General features: G+C 41.9%; 1 protein-coding gene across 9 annotated transcripts in view; it reads right to left on the bottom strand.

The window, feature by feature from the left end:
- The window catches only part of si:ch211-285f17.1 (sickle tail protein homolog), a 643,872-nt gene that overhangs the window by 18,115 nt on the left and 604,951 nt on the right, over positions 1 to 20,806 (bottom strand). For all 9 annotated transcript variants that reach the window (XM_068007127.1, XM_068007122.1, XM_068007126.1 and 6 more), the window contains 6 exons: positions 14,466 to 14,596; positions 12,250 to 12,397; positions 6,487 to 7,027; positions 6,181 to 6,361; positions 5,597 to 5,751; positions 3,524 to 3,667 (listed from right to left, as the gene is read on the bottom strand). In XM_068007127.1, coding sequence (XP_067863228.1) covers positions 3,524 to 3,667; positions 5,597 to 5,751; positions 6,181 to 6,361; positions 6,487 to 7,027; positions 12,250 to 12,397; positions 14,466 to 14,596 — 1,300 coding nt within the window. The remainder of the gene's footprint in view (positions 1 to 3,523; positions 3,668 to 5,596; positions 5,752 to 6,180; positions 6,362 to 6,486; positions 7,028 to 12,249; positions 12,398 to 14,465; positions 14,597 to 20,806) is intronic.

The following is a 20,806-nucleotide window of genomic DNA, read 5'->3' as shown; positions in this document are numbered from 1 at the left end:
TGGGATGGAATAAAGAACCCCTTTAATGAAATATTTTAACTTTTTAAGAGAGGGAATTGTCCAGTAAGGGTGAACTTAGTTCCCTCACACATACAGTTGCACAGCTGTTATCTCAGTGCTTGAGTGCATCAGAGGAAGCCTTTTAGAAATAATGGACAAATAGGCTGATTCAGTAAAGATTACAAAAACTATCAGATTTTTCAAAATTCCACGTGTTCTTTGCCAAGCCGTTCTTCATCTACAGGTTTCATATCAGCTGCTTCAGTTCTCTCCTCAACAATTGACTTTCTTTTCTAGTATTTTTCCCCACTGACAGCCGTGCTACTTAAGGGTCAGGTCAGAAACCCCCCACGGATTACAATATACCACTATTTATTTTAAGCATTTCTCCTTCCCTCTCTCCCCAAATAATTTTTCAGCAAATGTTGCAGGATTATTTTTGATTAAATAGATCACACACTTGAAGTTTGGTTACTGTACTATTTGCGAGTTTTGTTCCAAACTGATGGTTCCGACACTGTAATTCGAGATGTTAAACTTCTGTCACACCAACGTGGATACTACTCAAATTGTGGACATAAATGTTGACATTTCATTTTTAAAATGTCCCCACACAGCCTGAATAGACTCAGCTACCCTGTCGTAGAAAAAACAACTTTCATCCCATCATTCATAGCTTTTGGTTTTGGGATGGAATATAACAAGATCTATTTCTGTGCACATTCCAACCATAAGTCCCAGTGTGCCTAATCAAAACTTTACACCAAAAGTCATATTAGAAACATGTAGTCCATTATAGAATCGATATCTGTGGCATATATAGAAATGAGCAACACAATGCTAATGAAATGTTACTGATTGGTTGAGTTAATCTCATAAATGACTTGGTTTGAAAACCTTTCACCACAGCTTCTCCATACATATTACAAAACTGCTAGTTGAGACTATTCAAACTACAATTTGGCTTTCTTCATGAAAGCATTATGTACCTAGTGCACTCAGATCCAAAAAACACATCAGGGAGACAAGCATAATAATTTTGTCATCAAAGTAAAGAAAGGGACACAACACAACAGGTGCTGCAAACTCCTTATTCACATTGGTCAATTCACCAAAACCCACTGCAGGTAAATTGGGCTGACAGGCATTTCACAATACTGCATTCAAGTGGAGGTCCCAACCTTCCTTGTCATGTTAAGCAGCAAATGTCACTTGTCAACCAAATTGCAGCACATGTGCCAGGAAGAAGAATAACAAAGTGCAAAAAAAGGTTGCTAAAAACATGCATGAATAATTCACGAAGAAGTTGCAATAAGTGTGATCAAATAACCAGCTGACAAACACGTTCTGATGTGGACATCCTTTCAAAAGCTTAGCAAATGCAATCGCCCCAATACAAATCCAGACTGCACCAAAACCAACTACTCAATCCACTTCTCTGAGGCACATTTAAATAGCAACATTCATTGTTCCCCAGCTGGTTGATTTTCTCAATTTCTCAATTCTAGATTCTGGTTAAATAAAGGCAGATAATGAGCATATTAACAAAATGTTGTTTCACAAAACTAAGATTCAGCAGTCTTTTTTTTCTTTCCCTGCTTTTTAATTGCTAATGTCTTACTAATTCCCCATTTTTTATTACTGAACTGTCCCTATTAGAAGTGGCTCTGTAATATAAATCTTTCCTCTTGCTGCTGAATCTCCTTGTTTAGATTGCACAGCAAGTTTAGCAAAAATGGATTAACCCTGCCTGAAAGTTGCAAACAATCACACATGCACAGGTTTCATGCAAAGTCAAATCTCCAACTTTATGAACGTGACCATAGATCTTTTCCTGATGTCGGTGAAAGATTGGTTCAGGCCAGCAAAGAAAAAGGTCAGCCCACCTTCAGCCTAACCCAAGATGGAAGACCCAGTCTAAGTGGCACCATTAGCAGCTGTTTCTAACTTTGCTGTAGCCAGCAACTAGTGTCAGCTGTGGCTCAGTGGGTAATCCTCTTGCCTCTGAGTCAGAAGGTTGTAGCTTCAAGTCTCACTCCAGAGACTTGAGCACATAATTCAGGCTGACACTCCACTCCATTACTGAGGGAGCGCTGAACTGTTGGAGGCACTGTCTTTCGGATGAGATGTTAAACCTGTCTGCCCTCTCAAGAGGACAAAGATGATCCCAGGGTGCTATTTCGAAGACGGGCAGGGGAGTTCTCCCCAGTGTCCAAGCCAATATTTATCTCTCAACCAAAACAAATTATCTGGTCATTATCACATTGCTGTTTGTAGGACCTTGCTGTGTGCACACTTCAGTTTGTTACTTTGGCTGCTCTCATTCTGCAACACTTCGACAGGCCTCAAATTCATATTTTTGGGTTGTGTTTAAAATCTAAATCTTACATGAGACCAAAGCAAATGGTGCAGGAGTGTTGCATTAGTGGTAATCATTCCACAGTGCAACATTCTATGATGTTCAAAATAATGCAATTTAACACTAATTTACCATTTACTTTACTACACTCTCAGACAGCAGCCCTGACTTCAATGGCAATGCAGTAAGTGAGTTGGTGATACTGTCCCCAGAAGAAGGAGGCAGTGTTGCCCTCCTTTCCCCCCCAGCAATATGAACAGCGTCATCGGATGTGGAGGCAGTCGGTTGCACAGTTCAATCCACTTGCACAATCAAAGCAATTTTACACCCAGCAACCATTAGGGTAGGTTCTACAGCCCAAATCAAAGCTTCAAAGTCCAATTTCAAAATAAATGTGCATGGGGAAACTTATGTCTATACTGCTGTTTTCTGTGGCCTCCGTTGCTATGGAGTCTACTGTGCAATATAAAACAGGGCAGTTTTCACCACATTGGGACTGAGAGATCCTGAGACATTATTGCAATATGGGTTGCTGAAATAACATTGCTACATTTAGTCTTCTAAAGACCCCACATGTATCTCTGCACTATAATGAAAAACAGTACTTTTGATTTTATTCAGAGAATGCAATTATAAAATGTTTCTTTTTTTTGTTGTTTTCAAGATAAATTCCCTTTATTTTTCTCCTTTGACCTCCTCAGGCCATGGACTAACTGAGACTGATCACTTCTCAGCCTTCTGTCAATGCTACTCTAAACTACCTGTTAGAAGATGATCGAACATTGCCTCAAGGCAACATTCCCTGATTTTCTTCCTTGTCCCTCACTCCCACGCCTCGTCTCTTCTGCCAGGTGCAGCCCACAATAATACTGAGAATTTAGAGGCACAAGGCTTTCAACCTACATCCCACTTTTAATGGATTTAGAATAACCAGCATTACATTTTCAGAATATACTTTAGAAACATTTTATAGTTAAGCAGGTCTAGTTATTAAAGTTTTAAATAGTCATAACCTCAGAATCATTGTTCAAATCTCTGAGAAGAAATAAAAAGATGAGTGTCCCAATAAATGATCTTTGGGAATTTGACATTTGCACACTTTTTTTTTTACAGCTAATGCAGATGATGTCTTTATATTCATTACTATTGGTAATCAATTTCTACCTGTAGTTCTGCCATTATCCGGTTACCCTCATCTTCATCTTCCTTGATGGCAGAAGCTGCTATTGGGGCAGAAGTCAATGCCATTTCCTTCACTTCCAAAGGACTTCTTGGTGACTTGAGCAGCGCTGGGCTCGTCTCTTCAGACTATCAAAAAACAACAATGGTATCCTTTTACTCAGTATACTTTAACAAAAATGGGAACGTCCTAGTGGGAACGGCCCAAGGCACAACACTGTTCCTTATTTGGCAATCTTGCTCAGAGACCCCAAGAGTGGCTGGTGTGGGAAATGGAAAATATCACATTGATACAATCGGTGCTGCTCTTCTGAGGTTAGACCTGAGGAACATTGCTGGAGCAAGGTACAGGAGCTTTACTCTATTTCTAACTATGCTGTACTGGAGCCGGTAGTATTTGATACCGACACTGGATGCCTGAAACGGGCACATGTTCCAGTTCACAGCGCTGATATTTTTCACCTTGCTTAGCACAAAATTCATCACAGAAAACAGAAAATACAAATGAAAATCCCAGTGAATGTCTTCACACAGTACCATAGAAAGGTAGTAGATATTACAAACCCCAACAAATCTAACTCAATACTGATAACTCTTTAGACACTGCTGCTGCTTCTTGTGAAATTCCCTTCTAGGTGATATGCTGGCTGGAATTCTACCCCTTGAATGCAGATATTAATATGGAGTATTACCCATTACCTGCTGAACCAAGATTGCTGGATCTCTCACCATGGACACACTCTGGTTTCTCTCTTGGAGCTCAAGAAGAGCCTATTTTTGAGAAATTTATTCTCACTATACTGCTGCTGACAGCATTTTGTTGAGTCATCAAATATTTAAACGCCTCCTAGTAAGGTTGCATAACTCAACGGATTCCTAAAGCTATTTCTATTTGGAAACTGCAGATTTTGGGACATAGCATTCATGTCAACCCCAGAGAAGCAATGGGAAATATTAACAATTTCCATTTTCCACAAAATGTTTTCAGAATACAAGTATGACCACCGATAAGTGTAAGGAATCTTACAACACCAGGTTATAGAGTGTGCACTCACCTGACGAAGGAGAAAGCCTCCAAAAGCTTGTGATTTTCAAATAAAACTGTTGGACTATAACCTGGTGTTGTAAGATTCCTTACATTTATCCACCCCAGTCCATCACCGGCATCTCTACATCACTGATAAGTGTACGATGAAAGACAGCTTTGCACAACATTTTCTGAAAAATTGTCAAGAATAAGCTGGTCGAACGAATGAAAACTCAAAAGCATGAAGGAGTTTGAAACGAAATTTTCTTTTCAATGATATTTTTCTCCATATGTTTCATCATTACTAAAGTTTGCATAGGTGGGCCCATTGTTTTTAAATGCCTGCTTGTGAGAACAACATAAGGAACACAGCACGGTCAATCTTTAAAAGCCACACAGTTCATTAAGATAGCTGACAGTTTATTGGTTTGGAAACCCTAGGTATAACTATCTGTTGCTAATGGATTCATTTATTGCCACACTTCAAAAAACAATGCAATGTGTTGGGGTAGTGCCCTAACAGGCGGTCTGGAATGGCAGGATGTGGATTTGCACCCATATTATCCCATACAGAGAGCATTCAAACCCAGCTGGGCAGTCAAGGGAAATCCTCAAGCAAAGATTGTCTCAAGGAAGGAAAAACAGAAAATGGGAATTCCTTCAGGCTGGCCTAATGGACAGTCAAGAGCCCCACTGACAATCGCGGGAGTGGATTACCTGCAAATCCTGTGTGTGGGGAGGCCTAAGAAGGAAAAATAAAATCTCTTAACAATGGGGTTGAAAGCATACCTACATCAGGCATTGTAAGGTTAAGAAGAGGCAACTATGGCTCATTTTTGGGGAGGGATCACTGGGGTGAACAGCAGCAAAATAAAACCAGTTTAAGTGTGCTTATCCCTGGGTGAAATGTAGAATGGAAACATCGACACCTGGATTGAAATTACTTGTGTGGATCATGAGTTTGCCCATCTTGCTCTTTATGTAATAAATGGATTAAAACAATCATCTATTGTCCAGAACCCAATACCTACTGTAACAGGGCTGCCTTCTTTCCTGGCAGTAAATACCACTTCTCCAGATCTTGTAGTAGTCAGGCCAGAGCCAGGAGGATAGAATCTTCGTGGAGGTGGTGGTGGGGGGGATTTCATGGGTTTCTCATTTCCTGGTTCAGGCAGTGTGACCTCCTCTGCAAGAAACAATGCAGGACACGTCAATGTACCACATTCAAAATACTTACTCATCAGTATAGACACGAAGTATGGAGTAGGACAGGTTGAAGTCAGGGGTCGTCATCTGGGGCTCAGACAAAACTAGACTTAAAATATAATCATCTTGTTGCTTTACGGCCCTTTAATGACTTACCTGCACTCTGCATCACTGGTGCTAGAGATCATTTCAAATCTCGATTAATACTCAGTTGTAGATAATTGAAAATAAAGAGTTAGTTTTATCCAGTAACACTTTTAGTTATAACGCAGCTTGTAATTGCTCTGCTCAGGACCTTACCCTTCTATCACCAGTTACTTTCATTAAACATATCAAGGGGTCGATGTTGATTAACTTAAAACATCTCAGCCTACTATTTTTTCCTGCCACTAGATGTTAAATTGCACACCTAGTTGTTTTGTTCCATCTGCTTCCTCTGGTTTTGCAATTGGTTTCTGTTCAGGTTCTACTTCCAAGCTAGGAATTCCTTTCATCATATTTGCCTGAGCCTCCTCCAGGAGTCGCTCAAATTCTTTCTCGTCGTACTGATTCATGTTTTGTCTTTTCTCTTCCCATTCTCTCTCCGCCGCCTGTAATCAAATACAAAGTAGATCCTGAAATTTAAGAATGACCAGGAATACACTTAAAATGGACAGAATGATCTACAAGGTAAAGGCCATCTTCTAACAAACTTAAAAGGTAAACTCAAGAGTACCTCAATGGTCATCTTTCGGTGAATGCCTTTTTTGGTACTTGCAGCATGAATTTCATCAATAAAGAGATTTTGACCAGAAGGAGCCTGAGCGGTTGATGAGGAACTCTGAAACTGGTGCGCTGGAGGACTTTGAATTTGAGGTACTCCATCTGTCGACTCCCGAGATCGTTTTATAATAATCGGTGGGGACTGAACCTGCTGCTGAACTGCATTCTGGGATTGTTTGGGCATGACAAGTGGACTCTGGGTCGGATGAACCAACGCTGAGGAGTGATGAGATTGGTGAATTAGGACAGGGGAACTTTGGACATGGTGGACAACCAAATGCGACTCTGACTTCACCAAGGAATTCTGGGCCTCGTGGAGTGTAGCAGGGGGGCTCTGAGGGAGAACTGCTTGTACAACAGTAGCATGCTCCTGAACTTGCAAGAGAGAATCTTTCGACATTTCAGACTCTACAACTGTGATCATAGTTTCTGTGTTGACTTTCTGCGATGGATGTGTGGATTCTGTTCCTCTTAAAAGGTCCTCAGTTACAAGTCTGTGAACACATTAAAGCATTTTAAAGAATAGGCATTTTGTGTAGTAAATTTTACATAAAACAAAAAGAAGAATGTTTTTAAGGAATACATTTGTTTTAATCAGCACTGGAAAGTGAATTGTGGCAAGATGAATTATTATACTAATATAGCTAACAGTTAGCTTAGATGCAAGACCTAATTTTGCAGTCCAGGCAAAATCCACAAAACTATCCAAAAGCGTGCTGAGCTGAGCTATACGGTCAATTTTGTGGGGTCAGGTATTCTCTATAGTTGGCATAAGCTCTCACAGGTAGCTTAACAGGGAATAAGAAAATCTAGCTAGCAAACCAATGCTGAGTCTGTGGATGAGAGACACTGAGCGGCATAGCACCCAACCCGATTGATGGCTCTTCCATGAGATAGGCAAGAGGGGGGTTGATTTATTTAGTACTCCAGGGTGCTGCATTCAATCACCTCACCTGTCAGGTGCTAACCAGGTGCAATGATCTGAAGAGTTCAAGCGTGCCATCAATTCTGCTCTAGACTGTTACGAACCCTGCCACCTAAGAAATGTTCTACACCCTGTCAAGCTGATGAATGCGTAGCCCTCGCAAGCAAGGCCTCTGCACTTGCTTGAGGCATCTGTGGAGAGCCAACTGACTGATTTGGTGGTTTGGGAAGAGTCATTCCTGTAGTACAAGTTTTCTGCAGGTCAGCCTCCGGGAGATGGTATTGATATGTGGCCGCCTCCTTTGTGAAGCAAAGGTTGAAGATAGTGGGTCTCTGGCATGACCAGGAAGGACTGTTGGGACCAGTAAATATGGGCCTTTGGATACACAACTCGAGTTTTTTTTTAATGTATTTGTTCTTGGGATGTGGACAACACTAACAAGTCAGCATTTATTGCCCATGCAAAGTTGCCCCGAGGACATTAAGAGTCAACCATGTAGTGCGGAACATGCAGGTCAGACTTGGTAGGGGTGGTAGGTTCCTCTGAAGGGCACTGGTGAACCAGTTGGGATTTTATGACAATCCAGCAGCTTTTATGGGCATTTTTTCAGGTGCCAGATTTGTTGAATTGAGTTGTGCAATGGTGGGATTTGAACTCATGACCCACTAGGCTACCATACCCTTGAGGTGGTATATCTGCTTCTCTTTTTTTCAAAGATTTGATCTTGGGATATTGGTGATTTGGCAAAGCCAAATTTACTGCCCATTCCTAACTGTCCCTAGTGATGTAGTCCTTGTGGTAATGGTACTAGGTAGGGAATTTTATGATATTGGCCTAGCAACAAGGAAGAACGGCAGTAAATGTTCAGGTCAGGCAGGTGCAGGACTTGCTGGGTGGTTGGAGGGTGGGGGTGGGGGGTGGAGAACTTGTAGGTGATGTTGTTCTCATGACACTGCTGTTCTTGTCCTTCTCAATCGTAGAGATCGCAGAGGAGGGAGGTGCTGTCATAGTAACCTTGGTGAGTTACTGCAGTGCACCCTGTGAATCGCACATACTGCAGCCACCGTGTGCCTGTGGTGGAGGGTGTGGATATTGAGTGCAATAGCCGGGCATCTAGCAAGCAACTGCTCTGTCCTGGATGGTGTCGAGCTTTTGAGTGTTGTTGCAGCTGCACCCACCCGAGATGAGCGATAAGCATTCCATCACACTCCTAAATTAAGCCTTCTAGATAATGGAGAGGCATTGAGGGGTCAGGAGGTGAGCCACTCATCGCAGAGTTTATTGCCCCATTAGGAACTGCTCTTCCTCTTCCAAATATAAAGTCACAATTGCAATCCCCAAAGGAATCCACTTCCTACCCACTTTGGGTGCTACAAGTGAAATGGCATAGAAATACATAGAAGTTACATCACAGAAACAGGCCATTCAGCCCATCCAGTCTGTGTCAGCGTTTACTCACCACGTGAGAAAATATTTCTAATTACATTTACCCACACTGTTCCCATATCCCTTCATCTACCTATCCGATCTAATCTTGAATGTTGACATAGTCTCTGCCTCAATCGCTAACCTTGGAAGTGAATGCCACAGCCTCACAACTGTCTGTGTGAAGAAGTTTCTCCTGTTCTCTGTTCTAAATCTCATCTCATCATTTCATCTTCTATCTATGGTTCCTAGATCCCTCAATTACTCAACCACTGGAAACAGTCTGCTTCTATCTGCCCTGTCCATCCTTTCATAATTTTATACACTTCTATATTAGCCCGTAAACTGCATTGTTCTAATGAAAAAAGACCCAATCTTTCAAATCTTTCTTTGTATTTGCTTTTTCTTGTACCAGGCAGTATCCCAGTGAATCTGTGTTGTACCCTCTCTAAAGCCTCAATATCCTCTCTATAGAGTGGACCCCAATACTGCACACAGTACTCTGAAGTCTTATTAAGGTTTTATATAGAGCATCATGATCTCTTGGCTTTTATAGTCTATACCTCTTGAGATAAAACCTAGAATCCTATCAGTTCTTTTTTCTAAAAAGCCTGAGATGCTGCTTTTAATGTTCTGTGAACCTGTACCCCCAGGTCTTTCTACTCTTTCACAACACCCAGCCTACTATGGTAGCATAGCTGTTATGTTACTGAACTAGTAATTTCGAGGCCTGGATTAATAATCCAGAGAATCTGAATTCAAATGCCACCAATTTGAGAATTTGAATTCAGTTTAAAAATCTGGAAATATAAAAAGATCTGGTATTAGTAAAAGTGACCACGAAGCTGTCCGATAGTCCTAAAAACCAAACTTGTTCACTAATGTCCTTTAGGGAAGGAAACCTGCTTTCCTTACCTGGTCTGGCCTATATGTGACTAGTCCTGCACCGACATGGTTGACTCACAGAAACAGGAAAATGTAGTTACAGTTGGAGATAAGTGGAATAGGCCTTTGATATAAAGATTGAACAAAATGGGAGAGAACACAGAGCTTTGGGGAACCCGAATTAATTGAAAACGAGTGAGAGCATGAACCATCAACTAATGCATAGATTGGGTTTAGAGAAAACTAGTTAACCATAAACATAGCTTTGACAGGAGGCCATACGATGGAATCATAGAAAGGTTACAGCATGGAAAGAGGCCATTCGGCCCATTAAGTCCGCGCTGGCTCTATGCAAGAGCAATCCATCTCGTCCCATTCCCTCACCTTATCCTCGTAGTCCTGCAAATTTTTTCCTTCCATGATTGAATCTGCCTCCACCACCCCCTCAGGCAGTGCATTCCAGATTCTAACCACTCGCTGTGTAAAAAAGTTTTTCCTCACGTCACCTTTGATTCTTTTGCCAATCACCATGTCCTCTGGTTCTTGACCCTTCCGCCAATGGGAACAGTTTCTCTCTATCTACACCCTTCATGATTTTGAACCTCCATCAAATCTCCTCGCAACTGTCTCTGTTCCAAGGAGAACAACCCCAGCTTCTCCAGTCTATCCACGTAACTAAAGTCCCTCATCCCTGGAGTCATTCTAGTAAATCTCTTCTGCACCCTCTCTAAGGCCTTCACATCTTTCCTAAATTGCAGTGCCCATAACTGGACACAATACCCCAGTTATGGCCGAACCAGTGTTTTATAAAGGTTCATCATAACTTCCATACTTTTGTATTCTATGCCTCTATTTATAAAGCCCAGGACTCCGTATGCTTTTTTAAACCGCTTTCTCAACCTGCCCTGCCACCTTTAACGATTTGTGCACACGTACCCCCAGATCTCTGTTCCTGTACCCCTTTGAGTTGTGCCCTCTAGTTTATATTGCCTCTCCTCATTCTTCCTATCGAAATGTATCACTTTGCATTTTTCTGCATTAAATTTCATCTTCTACACACAAAGGATGGTAGAGGTTTGGAACTCTCTTCTGCAAACGGCAATTGATGCTAGCTCAATTGCTAATTTTAAATCTGAGATAGACAGCTTTTTGCCAACTAAAAGTATTAAGGGATATGGGCCAAAGGCAGGCATATCAAGTTAGATCACAGATCAGCCATGATCTTATCAAATGGCGGTGCGGGCTCGAGGGGCTGAATGGCCTACTCCTGTTCCTATGCCACGTGTCCGCCCATGCCACCAGCCTGTCTATATCCTCTAAGTCTATCACTATCCTCCTCACTGTTTACTACCCTTCCAAGTTTTGTGTCATCTGCAAATTTTGAAATTGTGCCCTGTACACCTAAGTCCAAGTCATTAATATATATTAAGAAAAGCAGTGGTCCCAGCACTGAAACCTGGGGAACACCACTGTACACCTCCTCCAAATGATAATTTGTCTAAAAGTGCACAAAGCCAGTCAAATGTCTTGAAGGTGTACTTTGAAGAAAGATTCACCAAAAGAATTCCATAGCAGAGTTCAAAAGCTACATAACATTACACAAGATCTCCACATCCACACTGATAAGGTATGATGTGGAGATGCCGGTGATGGACTGGGGTTGACAATTGTAAACAATTTTACAACACCAAGTTATAGTCCAGCAATTTTATTTTAAATTCACAAGCTTTCGGAGGCTTCCTCCTTCGTCAGGTGAACGATGTGAAAATGAAATCCTCGAAATGAAATCACATTTATAATTCACAGAACAATGCTTGGTGAGTACAGACAGTTTTTTCAACTGCCCGTTGCCAAGGCGATTTCATTTCGAGGATTTCATTTTCACATCGTTCACCTGACGAAGGAGGAAGCGTCCGAAAGCTTGTGAATTTAAAATAAAATTGCTGGACTATAACTTGGTGTTGTAAAATTGTTTACAACTGATAAGGTAGGAAGTATTAAGTAGATGAATAATTTATGAGTTAATAGCAGCTTTCACAAGTCCAAGTACAATGCAAAAGCAATCAGTGATAGTTTGAAGGAATTCTTAGATGCTGGCTTAGGGGAGGGGCAGGGAAGGAGGGGAGGGGCAGGGAAGGGGTGGGAGGGGAGGGGAGGAAGTCTAAATGGATTTTCAAGTGGTTTAAAGTATTTTGTTAAAAATTAAGTTTGGAGACATCCTTTTTGATACAATTACAAACTCAGCACTGTACAGATGGATAGTCTTCGGAATACACATCTTCATTATTAGCTAAATCTTCCCGACGAACAAGACTAAGACTGCCTCAGTTCAATTAATGACATTTCTCAAGCTAAAACAGTTAGAATTTCAGTTGGGGATAAAGAAAGCATGCAGTAGTCCTAAAACAGTAACGCTCATAAAAATTACAAGGTGTATATAAAATGAGCACAACACAAAGATTTAGTTCTGATGGAAGTTACCTTCTTAAACCTGTGAGCACCTCGGTCATACTTTTGACTCTCTTCAGTAGACTCTCCAACTTGTGAGGCTCTTCCTTCAAAAACTTCACTGCTTCTACTTCCACACGGAGTACTGCCCGCATCTTATTTTGCAAAGTGGGGAACTCGGCTGGGGAAAACCACAAACCGAAACATTTCAAACTTTGTGCATAGAAGAAATGTAGATAACTCCTGTCTGCACTAAGGATAAAGTCAAGTGGCTACTTCTTATCTTCACAATTTTAAGGGATACCTCTCTCATTTTAGAGGTATCGCTCAGCTTTCTAAGATAGAGTATGATGCCATTAGCCCAATGTGAAAGCCATTTTCCCCACTTATTTTTGCAATGATACTCTTTGCATAACAACAGGACATCTAAAAATAACATTTGAAAATTCAAAACGTTCCACAACTCTCGAATGACTTTTTTCAAATCAAGGAATGTGAAAAATCAGGAGGCAATACAAGCAAGGCCGGTCAACTGCACATATTATCAGAGAAAGAAATAAGAAAACCTAGTGGTATTGCCCTAGTATTTAAAACTCCAGGTGAATCTCAGTTAATTTGAGAATTACGAAACTGACCACTTTCATTTTTATAGTGCCTTGTCACAGAAAAACATCCCAAGGCATTTCATAGAGGCATTACAATGGGCGTCCAAAGGGTCAGAGGTGTGTTTTAAGGAGGGTCTTAAAGGAGGAGAGGGAGGTTTATCATGGAATCCCATAGAAAGGCTACAGCACGGAAAGAGGCCATTCAGCCCATCGAATCTGCGCCAGCTCTATGCAAGAGCAATCCAGCTAGTCCCACTTCCCTGCCCTTTCCCCGTAGCCCAGCAAAATTTTTTCGTTTCAAGTACTTATCCAGTTCCCTTTTGAAGGCCATGATTGACTCTACCTCCATCACCCCCTCGAGCATTGCATTCTAGATCCTAACCACTCGCTTTGTAAAAAAGTTTTTCCTTATGTCACCTTTGGTTCTTTTGCCAATCATCTTAAATCTATGTCTTCTGGTTCTTGACCCTTCCACCAATGGGAAGAGTTTCTCTCTATCTATTCTGTCTAGACCCTTCATGATTTTGAATACCTCTATCAAATCTTCTCTGTTCCAAGAAGAACCACCCCAGCTTCTCCAGTCTATCCACGTAACTAAAGTCCCTCATCCCTGGAATCATTCTAGTAAATCTTTTCTGCACCCTCTCTAAGGCCTTCACATCTTTCCTAAAGTGGGTTGCCCAGAACTGGACACAATACTCCAGTTGTGGCTGAACCAGTGTTTTATAAGGGTTCATTATGATTTCTATACCTCTATTTATAAAGCCCAGGATCCCATATTCTTTTTTAACCGCTTTCTCAACCTGCCCTGCCACCTTCAACGATTTGTACACATATACCCCCAGATCTCTCTGTTCCTGTACCCCTTTTAGAACTGTGCCTTCTAGTTTATATTGCCTCGCCTTGTTCTTTCTACCAAAATGTATCACTTTACATTTCTCTGCATTAAATTTCAACTGCCACGTGTCCGCCCATGCCACCAGCCTGTCTATATCCTCGAAGTCTATCACTATCCTCCTCACTGTTTAATACTCTTCCAAGTTTTGTGTCATCTGCAAATTTGGAAATTGTGCCCAGTATGCCCAAGTTCAAGTCATTAATATATATCAAAAAAAGCAGTGGTCCCAGCACCAACCCCTGGGGAACACCACTGTCCACCTCCCTCTAGTCCAAAAAACAACCGGTCACCACTACTCTCTGTTTCCTCTCACTTAGCCAATTCTGTATCTATGTTGCTACTGCTCCCTTTATTCCAGGGGCCACAATCTTGATGATAAGCCCACCATGCTGCACTTCATCAAATGCGTTTAGGAAAGGAATTCCAGAGCATGGAGCCTAAGAAGCTGAAGGCACAACTATGGTGGGTCGAAGGAAGGAGGTGAGGCACAAAAGGCTGGAGTCAGAGGAACAGAGAGTACATGGGAAGTTATAGGGCTGCAGGAGGTTACAAAGATGGGCAACAGTGAGGTCATGAAGGAATTGAAACACAAGGGTGATCATTTTAAATTAGAGATATTGGTGGACCAGGAGCCAGTGTAGGTCAGCAAAGATGGGTGTGATAAGCGAGCGCAACTTCTTACCAACCCCTTTTGTTTTGTACTTACAATTTGAATTAAAAGTCAAATACGTAACAAAGTACCTTACCTTTCAGACCTGCCAGAGATTCTCCCACCTGACGCAGTGCAACAGCACCCTCTTCCACATCCTTCAAAGTGACCATTTGCTGGGCTGAGGGGCAGTCCTTCTTCAGACCGTCTATGGATTTCTCTAACCCACTGTAGATTTAAAGAAGTGATACGTTAGAGCAGCACTCACTTGCTACACCGTTTCAACTCTTAACAATAGCACTCTCTCATTGTTCTACTTGTAGCTCATCTGAAGAATCTTCCCACTATGTGCAACATGTCAATGTTTTGAAGGGGCAGCAGAAATCATTGTGTACTTAATCAGAACCTTCTAATATAAAACTACAAGGGTCCACACTTCAAACATCAACTTGTCTGTTCGCTCCACAGATGCTGCCTGACCTTCTAGGTGTTTGCAGCATTTTCTGTTTTTGTTTTAAATTTCCAGCATCTGCAGTGTTTTGCTTTTTGGGTAAAGAGACTTCCTGTTGTAGCAAAATACCATACAAGCTAGATGTTACCAGGTATCTCATCTCGAATTACCACATGGACAGGGTACTAGAGGAGTTCTGGTGTCAATTAAACTAAACCGTTGTATGGAGCTAGCACCTTGGGGAGAAGAGGGAATAAAATTTGAGGCGAGAAAGAAAAATCTTGGTTGGGGGGAGGGGGGCTGAAATTCTTCATCCAACACTAGAGGGCAGCACCTGATCAGGAACAAATCTAAACTCCAAGCGTCTGTTCCAATTTAACATAAATAAGCAACAGGCAAGTCAATGGAGCAGACAAGCATTGCTTGCAGATTCAACTTTAGTCATTCTCAACTGCGTGATCTGTCAGTTACATTGATGCAGTAATTAGACAGAGTGAGTTCTTCAACCTCGGGAACATTTTTCACACTTACTGACTGAGCACTGTTCAGTCTCACTATTGGGGGAAGTGGACTTTGTTCACCCCAGCCACTGAGCATTTTTTTGTCAAGCTCGATTCTGTAATATTTACTGCTATTCAGGTTGGTACTTAATAACGGTGGGTGGGTTACCAGTTCCTACCGAGAAGTTTAATTCTCTCCACTGGCCATCCCATTTATTTTCAGTCAGCTTTAACAAAGCATTTCCTGTTACAATTAGACAGCATTGATTTCTTATGGTAAGAAATGTTCTGTTTGCGAGCATGGTTGTTCTTTAAATAAATCTTCCCCCAGCTTTCATGTCAGTCGAACTTAATTAAAATTCTGCTCAGTTAGGAACTGCTTCAAGCAAGGTTACAATTTGCTTTATTTCGTACACACCTGTTATTTTAGTCAATTACTGTGGTTTTTTTTAAATTGAAAAGCATTTTTGTCCTCAGCCAACTTTACATTTATACTTCGGTTTTTCATGGATGGGATTCCATAATTCTCTCTTTAAAAAAAGTGATTTTATGCAGTCATACACAGCGCAGATATAGACACCCCTGATTACTGGGTGGGCTTATCCAGCTGGCAGCTGAGCCTTATTGCTAAGATGACGCCAGATTTGATCTCCGGTCTGTGCTGAGTCTGCTAATCTCAGCTAAGGCAGCAGTAAGGGCAAAACAATTGGCCTCATCTTCCCCTCCCCCATCCCTCATTAGCATTATAAACTGGATAGCCAGGTGGTGAAGTATGGAATATTAGAGCCTGGTCTTCAGTTGCTTCCAAGCCTTTATTCACAGAGCTCCACATTACAAGCTCCACACCCTAGATAAGCGCTCATAAAAAGATATCAGAGTCCTCCATTTGATACGCACGACCTGAATGCAATTTAACACTAATTGATCTAAATCACACAATTAACAATTAGCAACAGATAAAGCAGCTGGGGTTCTCTCTCTTGGTCACGACCCAGTGGCCCTGGCTAGAAAGTGCACACACGTGAACGTCAGGTAAGGACGGGGTAATGCTCAACCATGATAGCCCCATCAATTGAATAGCCTGCTGATACTCATTGTCAAAGCTCAACCATAAATGATGGCTGCATGCGGGGTGTTAATGGAGAGTGTCTGGTGGAACCATATCCCAGCAAGGAGTCAACACCCTCAGGAGAGTAGGAGAGAAAATTGGCAAGAGTAAAAATAAATTATATTTCATTTGTACTCTGATAGGTTTGTATTAATTCCATCAGCAAAGCATAATGGTTTCTGCAGAGATACGAACAATCCCTTAAGCTCAAATAATTTGTACTATTCATTATTTCACATGCTTGGTTGCTTTAGATATACAACAAGATCTGTTCAAGCGCAGAGAGCACCAAAAGATTTGCCCACACAGCAGCTATGTGCAATTAAAGCTACAAACTGAGGCCGTTACAAGGTTGCTACTAAATTTGCCTTCAATTCTGCTTAGGAACCAGGATTTTGTGAGCATAGAGGGTGGTATATTGATCATAGAACGGTTACAGCACAGAAGGCGGCCATTCGGCCCGGTGAGTCCATGCCGGCTCTCTGCAAGAGCAATCCAGCTAGTCCCACTCCCCTACCCTTTTCCCGTAGCCCTGCCATTTTTTCCCCTTCAAGTGCTTATCCAATTCCCTTTTGAAAGCCATGATTGAATCCGCCTCCATCACCCTTTCAGGTAGTGCATTCCAGATCATAACCACTCGCTGCGTAAAAAAAGTTTTTCACGTTGTCTTTGGTTCTTTTGCCAATTACCTTAAATCTGTGCCCTCTAGTTCTTGACCCTTCTGCCAATGGGAACAGCTTCTCTCTATACACTCTGTCTAGACCCTTCATGATTTTATATACCTCTATCAAATCTCCTCTCAACCTTCTCTGTTCCAAGGAGAACAACCCCAGCTTCTCCAGTCTATCCACGTAACTAAAGTCCCTCATCCTTGGAATCATTCTAGTAAATCTTTTCTGCACCCTTTCTAAGGCCTTCACATCCTTCCTAAAGTGCAGTGCCCAGAACTGGACATGATACTCCAGTTTTGGTCGAACCAGTGTTTTATAAAGCTTCATCATAACTTCCTTACTTTTGTATTCTATGCCTCTATTTATAAAGCCTAGGATCCTGTATACTTTTTTAACTGCTTTCTCAGCAATTTGTGCACCTATAACTCCAGGTCTCTCTGTTCCTGTACCCGCTTTAGAAATGCACCCTTTAGTTTATATTGCCTCTCCTCATTCCAAATGTGTCACTTCGCACTTCTCTGCGTTAAATTTAATCTGCGACATGTCTGCCCATTCCACCAGCCAGATAGCAGAAGGGTTTTCATTGATATTTTGTACTTTATTCCATTTGACGGAATAAATAATGCAATCCTTTAAAGAATTGCAAGTGTTGTTTTAAACATACTCTGCTGTATAAAATTTCGGAAGAAAAAAATTGGGGATTCTGAAAGCAAATTCTGAAAAAAAGCATTAATGAGCGAAGTATCAAGGTAAGTCAATAAAAAAAGTCATTCCCACTTGCGTTGACATAGAAAAAAAGTCACTGAACTAAGCCCTCGTGTTCCTGGCAGCCACTGATCATGAGCTTATTTTGGTAGACACTGGATTTCCAGAACTTGTGTCTTAACATTTGCTTGTACAAAACTGGACAATAGCTCACCGGGCACGTCTAAGTGAGAGGCCAGAACAATTTTCTCCATTTCTCAAAAAAATTCAAGAGTCGAGGAACAAACTGACATTTTTGACTCCATGGATTTTAAATAATGCTGAAGTGACAAATATTGCATTCTACACCATTGATTTAAATCAGACAGTTTATAGAAATCCCAGTAACATGGATTTTTCAAACCAAGAACCACAGAGGTAGAAATTGGCTATTGTTGCCCCCGTTTTCCGGATGAATAAACCGGGGCAAAAATGACCAATTTCGCAGGGCTACGCCCCAAGGACATCTGAAAAACATCCAATGCCATAGTGCTCTAGGACAATTTTTAAGCAACTGGAGTGGCTGCCTAAAATAAGCATTAAGCCCCTTTCATATACTAATCATAGAATCGTACAACACAGGAGGCGGCCATTCGGCCCATCGTGCCTGTACCAGTTCTTTGGAAGAGCTATCCCAATTAGTCCCACTTCCCTGCTCCTTCCCCATAGCCTTGCAAAATTTTCCTTTTCAAGTATTTATCCAATACCCTTTTGAAAGTTACTACTGAATCTGCTTCCACCACCCTTTCAGGCAAAGCATTCCAGATCATGGGCCTAACGCTGTTTCAGGTCACCTCCGAGAAATAGGGCTGCCGGTTCCTAGGCCACATCCACGCCCAGAAAACCTGAGCAGACGTCAGGTCTGCTCCACTCAGGATTCCCATGGATGCAGCCTAGAAACCAGCCGCCACCGAAAAGGTAAGTTTAACTTAAAAAAAAAATCATGTGAAGCCAGGACGACCAGGATTGCGCCTCCCAGCTCCAGAATGCTCCTCACGGCAGCTAATGGAGATGATCAGTCCGCCTCCCACTATCCAAACCTCAGCCCCTTTCCCCCCCCCCCCAGCACTCACCTGAGGGCTGCTTCCGAAATCCATGTGCTACAATGGGCGTTGGCAGCTCAATGATTGAAACGAGGCCCAAAGGGCCAATTTTGGGTCGGCCTCAAGCCTCCCGGCTGGTGCGCACACTGCCTGCACAGTGCTGATTCTGGGCCAGAAAATGGGGCCCAGACCAATTTCTACTCCATGCTCTTACCCTTATACGGTAACATTGTCAGTGACAAAAAAAAACCCTGTTGTTCTATAAAATGTTTTAGAAAATGATTAAAGCATTAGAGTCTGCTAAGATCAGCAGACTTAGAAAGCTCAGTTACTTAATTGTGAATCTATCCATCCAGGCAATGCAATTTGCTGGGAAAAGTGTGAATGAATCAGTGAGTCAGCCTTGTATAGAAAATAACATGCCATTCGGAATGCTGCTTAGATTAGCAGAAAATTCCCAGGGTAATTCATAAACTGTCAAAATACAGAACAAATGAACTGATGAAGAACACGAATACACCTTTTACAATATTGATTACAAGATCTCAAGGTAATTACAGATGAAGGCGGCCATTCGGCCCATCTTAATTCATCCATCCAGTGAGATCCTAGTGTACCCCAGTGTAGCATCCAATTGTTTTTTTAAAAAATTATTGCAGGGTGACAGACCCAGAAGAATTGAGAGAGTCAGAAGGGTGTGGCATATGCTCTGATTGGCTTGGACCCCAAACTACAAATCTAGGTTAGGAGACTCGGCCCATCCCCCACATGGGTGTACTGGTTGTCCGGGCGGTGCCTCTAGAATCCCTTCAGACGTCATGATTGTAAGTGTACCTCTTCGACTGCTTGCTTACTGTGCTATTGTTCGTGCTGCCTTGTGCTTAATAAATCTTTTTAAAATAGATATACATCATGGATATCTGGGTCTCAACTTTACGATGCCGAGTCCCAAAGACACCAGGGAAAGCTGCCAGCAGACAGGGGATCACAGACCAGAAGAGGCCCAAGTGAGTTCATTATAATTATATAAAAAATAATTTCCTTGTGGGCCAGGAGGAGCAGGAGAATCCTTGGGCTTCGCCTGTCCCCTGCTTTCCTTCCCCTTACCATGACTGCAATCGCCTCTCTTCATTTTCCTTGTCAAGGACTGTTTCCTTGGGCTCCTGGCAGCAGCCTGCTGCCACACGATTTCCCGCTCACCGGCCATCGCATCATTCCCGCCAGCTTCGGGCAGGAGCCAGCAATACTCAACGTAAAGGAAGGACCGGGAGTTGAAATGGCCCAGTCCTCATGCTGGTACCATCATGAGCACTTTCCACCCGCCCTGGGTCCCACCTGCATGTGTTCCTTTCCTTTGCACTGAGATCTCCTGCCCTGATCAGCATAAAAATACAGAAAACAAAATCTATAACTAGGAGCTCCAATAAAATGGCAGGTTACAGTATATCATCAGGTTAAAGGGTAACTCAACCTCATTATTTTCAAGCTTCATGGTCACTGCTCAATTCCCATTAGAATTACACTGGAGCCTTGCTAGATTATGTACTTGGATGTCATCCAACAAGGAGACCTTATAACAAATAGCTGAACTGGCAATTACAGCATCTTTTTCTAGCTAAATACAGATACTATCTATTTTTAAACACATATCAATACTAACAGCAAATAATGCAATAAAACAATAAAACTGAATACAGCAGTGTCAAAATTTTAGACAAATTGTCTTGTCATTTGACTGGATTATTCTTAACAAGTGACCTACTCTAAATGCTGACATTGATTTTGATAGTGCTGCCTATAGAACTGTGGGACAGTACAGTGCTGCAATGCAGGTTGGATTATTCACGCTGCTTGGTTCCTAATCTTTTTCTATGGGAAGTGCTGAATACAGGGCTCTCCACAAAAGCAGTGGGGAGGGAAG

This window comes from Heptranchias perlo, chromosome 2, assembly GCF_035084215.1.
Source record: "Heptranchias perlo isolate sHepPer1 chromosome 2, sHepPer1.hap1, whole genome shotgun sequence".
In the NCBI taxonomy this organism is placed as follows: domain Eukaryota; kingdom Metazoa; phylum Chordata; class Chondrichthyes; order Hexanchiformes; family Hexanchidae; genus Heptranchias; species Heptranchias perlo.
Note: the sequence above shows the minus strand (reverse complement) of the source record. Positions and strands in the feature narration are given on the sequence as shown.